The sequence below is a fragment of the Oncorhynchus tshawytscha genome, unplaced genomic scaffold (genome assembly GCF_018296145.1).
Source record: "Oncorhynchus tshawytscha isolate Ot180627B unplaced genomic scaffold, Otsh_v2.0 Un_scaffold_530_pilon_pilon, whole genome shotgun sequence".
NCBI lineage: Eukaryota > Metazoa > Chordata > Actinopteri > Salmoniformes > Salmonidae > Oncorhynchus > Oncorhynchus tshawytscha.
Window position 1 is genome coordinate 17,562 of NW_024609811.1, and position 11,781 is coordinate 29,342.

Below are 11,781 nucleotides of genomic sequence, written 5' to 3' on the forward strand. Positions count from 1 at the left end.
TTGTGCACCGGGGCCCCCCACTCTTCTTTCTATTCTGGTTAGAGACTTTGCTTTCCTGACTGACTGCGTGTATTGGTTCCTGACTTCCCTGAACAGTTGCATATCGTGGGGACTATTCGATGATATTGCAGTCCGCAATAAAAAAAGGTGACCCCAAACCTTTAAACGGTGTATGTTCCAACCCCATGACCATCCACTCGAGAAAAATAAAAATCATCCCATGGCTGAATGTAGTTAATGATCCCTGCAATAGACCAACCCCCAGCATTATGGAAAATGTTCTATCAACATGACATCTTGCATTTATTGTGCTTTACATCATTCCAGCACAAATAGATTTAGGCATTCATAACAGCATATAACAACCTATGGAAATGCATAGAAAGTTGATTGAAATGACAAAACCCCACATGGCAGGGCATGTTTTCAAGAAGGCTTTATTCAATTAGAAATTAAATTTAACATTATACATAATTTATTCCGACTAACATCCTCAGCAGTATATCTAATCAGTGCAGGTTTTCTAGCTTACCAAGTATCGCCACGGTTGGCAGAGTTAACCATAAACATAGAAGGAAAACATGGAATTCAAAAGTGCAACATCAATTAAATGCATGAGATTTATATCACATAAGGCAAAAGGTTCATAACATGGCATCGTATGGCGTTTCTTCTCTCAAAGCAACGTAGCCAATTACGCTCTATTTACAGTAACAGTGATAATTAAAATATATATTTTTAACTGTAAAGTAAAAATAGTATCAGTTCAACTTGTGGATTGATTGTATTCAATATCGTAGAAAAAACAGGAAGAAGATCAGGTGAAGAGATGACCTTTTTACCAAGTGGATCCGTGTGACCAGTCGTGGTGACTGGGTGATGATGGTTGATCATAGAAATACAGAAATAGAATTGAGTCATTCTAATTTCTATGGTTGACATTTTCTTGGCTGTTTTGCTGGTCAGGGAAATGTAGTTCCCATAGTTCTGCCCCACAGAATCAGCCAATCCGGTTCTGGCCTGTCGGTCAGAGCTGGGTCAGAGCTGGGAGAGAGGAGAAGGTGCTAGGTAACAGTCTCATCATTGGTCGTTGGCGCTATTCACCAGGTGGCTCTTCTGCACCTCCAGCTCCTCGGCGCTCACCATGTCCGAGTTGATGGCGGCGTACCGCGTCCCGTGGAACTGCCGCAGGTGAATCTGAGGAGAGGGGTCGAGACAGAGGGAACATGTTCAGAAATAGTCTATATGAAGTTACATGCAGGAAGCCTCACATGACCATCCTTACAGAATGTAAGCTTGAGATCAGGATGTTGGTACAAGGCTAAGTTGCAGGTACAATAAGTAAAGTCAGGACAGAAAGAGTGGTAACCCCACACTGTTGAATGTTCTAACAATTCTCAGACTCGTACACCTAGTAGTGTAGCCTCGTAGTTAGTTAATACCAATGTACATACCAAGTACTAGCTGGAAATAAAATATTTTTGGCTGCATCTCCAAACATCAGAGAGACAATCTTGAAAAGCACCACTTAAAACATAGTCAAACACTTGACACTAGGGATTAACAAGGGATGTTAGTGATCAAAACCTATTTTGTAGCAGATGCAGCTGGTTGGGTTAGCCTGCAGAGGAAGCTGTGGTATCAAGTGTTTGACTATGTTTAGTGGTGCTATTCAAGATTGTGGTGTATCTGGTGGTTGTAGATACAGACAAAAATCTTTATTTTACAGCCTGATTTCCAGCTAGTACTTGGTATGTACATTGGTATTAACTAACTACAGTAGTAACTATGTACCAATAATGGATACTTGACTTACATCAAAGTCAGCACAATTGGTAACTATCTGGTACCAAATGGTACATAGTGATGCACCATAGTAGTATAGTAGTAGTAGTAACACAATGAAACGGCAATAAGAAATGTGCAGGAGCCTGCACTGCTGGATTCATCACAAACTCACATGTTTAATACATTAACGAGGCTACACTACTACATGTACGAGTCTGAGAATTGTTACAACATTCAACAGTGTGGGGTTACCACTCTTTCTGTCCTGACTTTAATGACCTGCCAAGTTAAATACAATTTTAAAAATAAACACCGGTAGCCGGGATCAACACCTCACATTTCCCGAGAAAATAAAATGACAAGACCTGAGAAATTACAACAATGTCACACTAAAGCAATTCCCCAAAATACACAACATGCGCAGCAGCAAATATTGGCAAAAAATAAAATAGCACATTATCCAAACAGGTTTTCACATGGAAACCTTGAGCATAATTGACACCGACGGACTGCACATGAGACCCGAATGCAGTTTAGAGTTCTCATCAGAACTAAAATTGGATCCCGGTCTGACCAAAGCCCGGTGAGCTGAAGCCCGAGCCCAGGCCTGACATCACAGAAATTAAGTGCCAAAAAAATGAATAAAAAGATTTCTAGAAAACTGTATATTGAAATAAAGTGGTGTTGAGACGGAGGCAGACGACAGCAGAGTGAGGAAGGAGGAAACAGCCATTGGACCTAGAAAAGGCGCAGATAGAGGAAAACTCACCTTAGTTATGATGCACTGAATGATGACAATATTGGAATAAAGTAGGCTAATGCAATTGAAGGCATGTATCAAATTCTTGCTTATACTGAAACTCCCAAAGTCATATCCAGCCGTTATACTAATTTAAAGCAATAGTCGTGTGTGGTCACCTAGATTATAATTTCAGCAACATTTTGATTGGGACAGCGACATCTCGCTGCTTTGAGACAAGCGTGGGGGACTCCTCGAGATAAATCAATCAATGTCAGATGTTAGTATTCACTGAATCTCCATTTGGATATTTGGTAACAATTAGGCTGGGAAATGTTAGCCACGTTGAGGTGAGAGCGGTATGAGAGTAGAACAGTTGACACTATCATCATCAGCTGAGTCTGAAATATACAAGATAAACATACTAAAGTGGTGCGATAATACCACAGCTTCCTCTCCAGGCTAACCCAACCAGCCACATCTGTGCTACAAAATACATTTTGATGACAGACAACACTTCACTTTATGAACTTCTGTTCCTAATACAATGTAAGGGGAAAGTCACATCATATCCCCACATGAAATGTATTGTGTAATATTTATCATATCAGTTTGGTGGTTTAAATGGTACAGTTAGTGTGTCTTTTCTACCAACTCTGATGTGCTCACCTGTATGTATAGGTTGACCTCAGCACTCCTACACAGGTAGGGGAAGTTTCCACCCGTTTTGAGGTGAGCCCGTCTGGCATTTGGATACAGCTTATACATTTCCTCTTTCGCCTCGTGTGACAGGGCACTCTGGTCGAACACCTTTAAACCAAATTAAACGCGCACACAAACAAGTAGCACACACACAGTTACACACAGTCGCATACATATGCATAAGCACAGAACACATCCAGGTTACAGCTCCAATGACCCACCCACAAGCCACAAAACAGCCAATCCCTACTGATATGTGAAGTGAGATGTACAGTAAACAAGAATGGAAATAAAATGCTGCAAATGAACAGCAGTTCCTCCTACATCCATAATGGTGACGGCCAGGTCCTTTATCTTGTGAGGCTCCACGTAGGAGTTCTGACAGTTGAGTGTTAGTCTAGAGGCTAGCTCACCCTGGTTCAGGCTCTCCAGCTAGGGAGGTGGGAGAGAGAAAGAGAAAGGGGGTGAGAGAAAGAGAGATGAGAGAGAGAGAGAGAAGGGGGGGGAGAAAGAGAGAGAGAGGTGGTAACTGTCATACCTCATCAAAACCCAAAATATGCATCTCTGCTGTGAATTTGAGTGGTTACATTTCTCTAGACAATCCCTCAGCTGTTTACCAAAACAATTTCAGATTACCCCTTTAATGGAGGTCTGGAACTTACTCTGTCGACCATAAAGTCGATTGCGTCGGCCATCTTGGGGTCGACAGGTCCTTTAGCAAAGTTCCCCAGGACAATCTTCTTCAACATGAAGGCGGGCATCAACCAAAAACTGGAAGGCAAGAAATAACATGGCGTCCCTGTATGAATGACTCAGAACAGGGATCTACAGGTAGAGAATAGAGAAACTTATGTGGCTCAAAGCTAAATGGTAAGGCTAAACCAAAAAGACAAGACTGAAGAACATGTAACTTTAATGAACTACGGAGGCCTACACGGTACACAGATGACATTTGTAATGACAGACCATAAACAAAGGCTATGTTTTGCGTTTTGACAAACACCTGGGTCACGTTCAGCAGGGTAAAGGTTGCCTTTCTGACATGTAGAGAAAGGAATCATGTCAGCTCTATTCATGGCATTTCTATCTGCACCGCTCCACAACGTTTGTCCACTGAACACGACCCTGTTCTTCCTCCACAGCACGGTAAGGGTAAAACAGGGTCTTATTCATTAGGCACCAAATCGAACAAAACAGACAAACAGGGCAGGACTACTTGAACTTGTCCAATAAGAAATGCTTGTTTTAATTTTGCTACAGTGTTCCTTAAGGAATACAACACAGGACTATACCTGTTGGCTGTCAATGTCTGGTTGAAGATGGTGGTGTCACTGAAGGAGTTGCACAGGATCAGAGAGTGGACTCTGGGAGACTTGTGTGTGTGCTCGGCAAACTTCTGGGCCAGGAAGCCGCCCAGAGAAGCACCAAATAGATGGACCTATAACAATAGAAATAGTCTGACACTTTACTTAAAGCCTTAATGCATTATGATGCACTTAGAATACATGCTTATGACACGCCTTATAATGGAAGTCCCTTATGCCTCATAATGATCATGACTATATTGAACATTTGCTATATAAATTATAATAAGACAATTATAACGGCTCATACATGTAATAATAATGTAATAATGTATTATGTAATAATACCATTAATATAGTAATAATATGGTCCTGTATGGCTCAGTTGGTAGAGCATGGTGCTTGCCCCGCCAGGGTTGTGGGTTTGAATCTCAGGGACACCCGTACGTAAAAGTATAGACGCATGACTATGTCACTTTGGAGAAAAGCGTCTGCTAAATGGCATATATTATTATATTAAAAACGCATTATAGCTGTCGGTTTTTATAATTCCAGGTCATACCATTGTAAAACCATAAAAGACTAGCGTTACAAGTTTTCCATGGTAATACAAACCTTGTCCAAATGCAAGTGATCGAGAAGCTTCCGAAATCCATCACAGAACTCCAAGAGATCCCAATAAACAGGATACTGCAGCTAAGAGAGACAGAGAGAAAAGTCATTTTCAGAAACCTTAACTTGTAGAATATATCCAGTCTAGGAACCCCTGGGGTTAGTTTAAAACACATTTAATCCAGATCAAAACGGTCCTGTGTTGAGTAAACTTATTCTGCTTCAGATGTGTTTTATCCTTGTTTGCATACAGTTCTAAAACAAAACAAAGCCAAATATCTAACAGCTAAAAGCACTAGTTGAACCTAGCAGCTACAGAGAACTGGAATCAACTCTATGCCACTCAGTGTGATGTTAACGTCATGACATTCAATGGTGCCTGGCTCAAATAAAAATCACTTGGAATATAGCCTAGTGAAAGACTTGTATTGTATCCTGGCTGGTCGAGAGGTAAAGACTCCAGCACGAGTCTTTAGTATCGGCATGGGATCAAATCCAGCCTACTGCCCTTTCACACAACCTCGCTCTAACATTCCCCACTGTCATTCTCTCTCACTATTTGGTCAATAAAAATCTGAAAACACCTTTATGAACCTATAGCGCAATTAAAAGTATACCAGCTTCATAAAGATGCTTATAAAAGCATTAGACTTAATTACACTCCTCAGTTTTGCCTGTCTTACTGTTATATTAGTTATATTAACTGTGTTGGTCAAATATCAAAATACCAGCATTCATCCATTACTGATCCTTTCTAAATTCTCACCATACAGTCCCAATACAGTTTTTTCCAAAGTTCTTCATATAAAAGGCTTTTTATTTTAAATTCTAAACATGGAGGATGGCCTAACAGCCAAAATGTTTGATTTGCACTGGTTGCCTCTACACTGAATAAATAAGCATCACATAACCTATAGAGTGGACCCAGTCTAGTGTATCTAATATTCCAAAAGGAGTGCCTTGGTCATTTGACTGTGGATGATGAATATCTGAATGAATTGAAGATATTACAAGCCATAAAGGTGTTCTTTCACAGTGACTCACTGAGATGACTCTGTAGCCCCAGCCTGTCAGGGCTAAGACCTGCTGGAAGAACACCTCTGCTGTCCCACTCACAGGGGGAAGGAATATGATGGGACACCTGATGCTCTTTGGGCCTGCGTCATATAAGGACCACACCTTGCTGTCATCGTCGTCCACTATAATCTAGAGAGATGATACAGAGGTAAAACATGAATGTACAACCCATAAATGCAAAACATTCCATGTAATATTATAGCAAATTCTATAACAAAGAACTGTGTTTCTAGATGGGATCACGTCAATGAAAGGGATATTTACGAAGACTGGTGTTGGACTCGTCAATGTCAACAAACTGAAGATATATAGTATAACTGTTCAATTAAATATTATTGTATTGAGTTCATACGGGCTATGTGAATGGCCAGCAACTGAAACAACTGTAGTGATAAAGCTAGCTAGGCTATTGTGGAGTGCGATATGGTGTTTTTGCTTACTTTTTCAGTGGCACTGTGCTTCTGAACCAGTTGTAATCAGGAGATATTCTTATCTCCTCCATTTCTGTGGAAACAAGAAGACGAAGGCTAGTATGCAGCTAATAGGCTGGTATTAAGTATCCTCCTGTTAAAGGAAGGAAGGAAGTAAGATGATTCTGAAACTGATTAGCCATCCTTCAGCGTGTGCTTGTTTATCTCTTTAGTAACTAAAGAGGGGGGTTGATGAGAACCGTCAGCTAACACCAGTTTGCATTTATTTTATTTGGCTAGTTTGTCGCATGTCTGTCTAGTTCACGTTAGCCATCCTAGCTAACGTTAGTCACCACTCGTGACGAATACTTAAGCTGTAACGTTAGCTAACGACTGTACGATTTTCTCTCTCACAGAGTTATTACCTGCAAACCGATGATCAATGACAAAAACAAAAATGTCAAAATACATAGGGTCAATATTACCGTGTTTGCTTTGGATATCATTCACCGTTAAGGTCCACTCTTATCCACAGATTAGCAACATTTTATTTCTCGTTCTGAACAAGTCATATGACATTACTTGCACGCACTTCCGTGATGCTCAGGGGCGTGTTTCAACATTCTTAAATGACTTCCTTCCTCTCCTCGTCTCCTTTACTTCATGATTATTGATCTCCTAAAACCACAGACTTCTATTAAAAACCTAAAGCCTAAAACCTTTGTCTATACATTAGAGAAAAGATGGTCATGAGACCAATGTATACATTTTGTTAACCAAGATTTTACAATAGGACATGGTGTGTTCCCTTTTAGGCTCATACATCTACAGCGAATAGTCAAGGGGCCAGACCAAAAATGTGTCCACTTTGAGGTGTCAAAGGTTTGATGGCATTCAATTGTTCTATGTTTTTCACATCTTTATATATTTTGTTGTATGGAGTCTATGCAATAGAATGTTCGCAGGCTGATAAAGGAATGTTGAGACAAGTTGGAATGTTCACATGTTCATTGAAAATGACTATCAAACAAACAACATTCTATTGGATCTCTTAAAAACCATGGGATTAGGTACATTTTTGCCTTCAGATCTAATGATTTACTTAGACTGACTCATCATTGAAACAACAATGTAACAAACTACATATTTGTTGTAGGGAAATTGGTTATAATGGGAAATTCTACAAGTCCAAGAGATCCAAAGCTGGTAGCGTATTTGTTTATAGTTTTATATAGCCACCTGTAATAGTCTGTTGTACACTGAGTGTACAAAACATTAGGAGCACCTTCCTAATATTGAGTTTGCACCCCCTTTTGCCCTCAGAACAGCCTCAATTTGTCGGGGCATGGACTCTACGAGGTGACAAAAGCATTCCACAGGGATGCAGGCCCATGTTCACTCCAATGCTTCCCACAGTTGTGTCAAGTTGGCTGGATGTCCTTTGGTTGGTGGAACATTCTTGATACACACGGGAAACTGGTGAGCATGAAAAACCCAGGAGCTGTGCAGTTCTTTACACATTCAAACTGGTGCGCCTTGCACCTGCTACCAGACCCTGTTCAAAGGCACTTACATGTTTTGTCTTGCCCATTCACCCTCTGAATGGCACGCATATACAATCCATGTCTCAATTGTCTCAAGGCTTAAAAATCCTTCTCTAAGTCCCCTTCATCTACACTGATTGAAGTGGATTTAGGTGAAATTAATAAGGGATCACAACTTTCACCTGGATTTACCTAGTCAGTGTATGTCATGAAAAGAGCAGGTGTTCATAATATTTTGTACACTCAGTGTATAGAGGTGGAATTGTCGGACAAGGCTTTGATAAAGCCTGACAGTATGCTCTCGATGGTGCTCCTGTAGAACACTGTGACGGCCCTCGGGGACAGGCCACATTTCTTCAGCCTCCTGAGGTTGAAGAGTCACTGTCGTTCCTTCTTCACCATACTGTCCGTGTGGTTTGACCATTTTAGCTCCTTGGAGATGTGTACCGGAGGAACTGTCTCAATGGTGGCCCCGTTGATGAGGATGGGGGCATGCCCAGCCTGGTTCCTCCTGAAGTCCACGATCAATTCCTTTGTTTTTCTGACATTGAGGGAGAGGTTGTTTACCTGGCACCACACAGTCAGAGGGCCTACCTCCTCCCTGTAGGCCATCTCGTCGTTGTTGGTAATCAGGCCTACTACTGTTGTGTCGTCAGCAAACTTGATGATGGAGTTGGAACTGTGTGAGGTCACGCAGTCGTGGGTATACAGGGTGTACTCCATGCTTATTGGATTTATTTTATTTAACCTTTATTTAACCAGGTAGGCCCGTTGAGAACAAGTTCTCATTTACAACTGTGACCTGGCCAAGATAAAGCAAAGCAGGGCGGAGAAGGGAGGAGGTTAGAAACAGCCTCTCCCTCAACATCAGCAAAACCAAGGAGACAATCGTGGACTACAGGAATCCTAAATAAGTTCTATAGCTGCACAATCGAGAACATCTTGACTGGCTGCATCACCGCCTGGAACGGCAACTGCACCACTGCCTGGAACGGCAACTGCACGGCCCTCAACCGGAAGGCCCCACAGAGAGTGGTGCGGCCGGCCCACTGCATAACTGGGGGAGAGCTCCCTGCCCTCCAGGACAAATAAAATAAAATGTTATTTGTCACATACACATGGTCAGCAGATGTTAATGCGAGTGTAGCGAAATGCTTGTGCTTCTAGTTCCGACCATGCAGTAATATCTAACAAGTCATCTGACCTAACAATTTCACAACAACGACCTTATACACACAAGTGTAAAGGAATGAATAAGAATATGTACATAAAAATACATGAATGAGTGATGGCCGAACGGCATAGGCAAGATGCAGTAGATGGTATAGAGTACAGTATATACATATGAGATGAGTAATGTAGGGTATGTAAACATTATATAAAGGCATTGTTTAAAGTGGCTAGTGATACATTTATTACATTTTTCCATTATTTAAGTGTCTAGAGTTGAGTCAGTATGTTGGCAGCAGCCACTCAATGTTAGTGATGGCTGTTTAACAGTCTGATGGCCTTGAGATAGAAGCTGTTTTTCAGTCTCTCGGTCCCAACTTTGATGCACATGTACTGACCTCGCCTTCTGGATGATAGCGGGGTGAACAGGCAGTGGCTCGGGTGGTTGTTGTCTTTGATGATCTTTTTGGCCTTCCTGTGACATCGGGTGGGGTAGGTGTCCTGGAGGGCAGGTAGTTTGCCCCCAGTGATGCATTGTGCAGACCTCACTACCCTCTGGAGAGCCTTACGGTTGTGGGCAGAGCAGTTGCCATACCAGGCGGTGATTCAGCCCAACAGGATGCTCTCGATTGTGCATCTGTAAAAGTTTGAGTGTTTTTGGTGGCAAGCCGAATTTCTTCAGCCTCCTGAGGTTGAAGAGGCGCTGCTGCGCTTTCTTCACCACGCTGTCTGTGTGGGTGGACCATTTCAGTTTGTCCGTGATGTGTACGCCGAGGAACTTAAAACTTTCCACTTTCTCCACTACTGTCCCGTCGATGTGCATAGGGGCTGCTCCCTCTGCTGTTTCCTGAAGTCCACGATCATCTCCTTTGTTTTGTTGACATTGAGTGTGAGGTTATTTTCCTGACACCACACTCCGAGGGCCCTCACCTCCTCCCTTAGGCCGTCTCGTCGTTGTTGGTAATCAAGGCTACCACTGTAGTGTCGTCTGCAAACTTGATGATTGAGTTGGAGGCGCGCATGGCCACGCAGTCGTGGGTGAACAGGGAGTACAGGAGAGGGCTGAGAACACACCCTTGTGGGGCCCCAGTGTTGAGGATCAGCGGGGTGGAGATGTTGTTACCTACCCTCACCACCTGGGGCGGCCCATCAGGAAGTCCAGGACCCAGTTGCAGGGTCTCGAGCTTAATGACTAGTTTGGAGGGTACTATGGTGTTAAATGCTGAGCTATCGATGAACAGCCTTCTTACATAGGTATTCCTCTCGTCCAGATGGGTTAGGGCAGTGTGTAGTGTGATTGCGATTGCGTCGTCTGTGGACCTATTGGGGCGGTAAGCAATGACATCTACACCAGGCGTGTCTGAGGGAGGCCCGAAAGATCGTCAAGGACTTCAGTCACCCGAGCCACAGACTGTTCACTCTGTTACCATCTGGGAAATGGTATCAGAGTATCGGGTCTCGGACCAACAGGATCTGAGACAGCTTCTACTACCAGACCATCAGATTTCTGAAAAGCTAAACTTAGCTGTCTCCCTGCACAGACCTGCAGCTTAGAGACTATTTACACCGGAGAGACTATATGTATCTTAGAAATTGTTTGCACTGACTAACATACATACAACCCTTATACACAAACCTACACACGCACGCACGCACGCACGCACACACACACACACACACGCACACACACACACACACACACACACACACACACACACACACACACACACACACACACACACACACACACACACACACACACAGTCAACCCTGCTATTCTAATATATACTATTGATTCCACTACCAGCTTTATACTTGTAAATATAGTCCATTATTCCGATGCACACTACCTCTTCTATTACTTCTACTACTTGTTATTTTTGGCTCAATTCTTTTCAGTGTTATTAATGATTAATGTACTGCATTGTTGAGGGAGCTAGCACATAAGCATTTTGCTGCACCTTTTTTGCTGAAAACTGTGTAAGTGACGAATACATTTTCTTAACTCTTATTTTTCTTTAAACTGCATTGTTGGTTTAAGGGCTTATAAGTAAACATTTCACAGTACGGTCTAAACCGGTTGTATTCGGGGCATGTGACAAATAAAATTGGATTTGATTTTGATTATATACATATAACTGACATACTTGGGTTGTCCTTATTGTAGCACACATGTTAAGTCATTATTGGTCTATTACACTAATTATTTATTCAGTTATGCAAAATCAATGTAGTCAGAGAGGAAGAGGCAAAGCAAGAGGATTTACTACACCCAAAATCTGTCCTTGGGAGATTTTTTTATTTAACCTTTATTTAATTTGGCAAGTCAGTTAAGGACAAATTCTTATTTACAATGACGGCAGACACCGGCCAAACCCGGACGACCCTGGGCGAGTTGTGCGCAGCCCTATGGGACTCCCAATCAGAGATAAGCC

The 11,781-nt window shown here is 42.2% G+C and overlaps 1 protein-coding gene across 1 annotated transcript; it reads right to left on the minus strand.

The window, feature by feature from the left end:
- Positions 1 to 419: 419 nt before the first annotated feature.
- Positions 420 to 8,600, minus strand: LOC121845996 (maspardin-like). The gene is made up of 8 exons (XM_042318635.1): positions 8,469 to 8,600; positions 6,190 to 6,351; positions 5,149 to 5,229; positions 4,522 to 4,667; positions 3,892 to 4,000; positions 3,554 to 3,661; positions 3,197 to 3,337; positions 420 to 2,526 (listed from the first exon to the last, which is right to left on the minus strand). The coding sequence occupies exons 1-8, from the start codon at positions 8,598 to 8,600 to the stop codon at positions 2,245 to 2,247; spliced, it is 1,161 nt and encodes a 386-aa protein (XP_042174569.1). The 3' UTR covers positions 420 to 2,244.
- Positions 8,601 to 11,781: the final 3,181 nt, after the last annotated feature.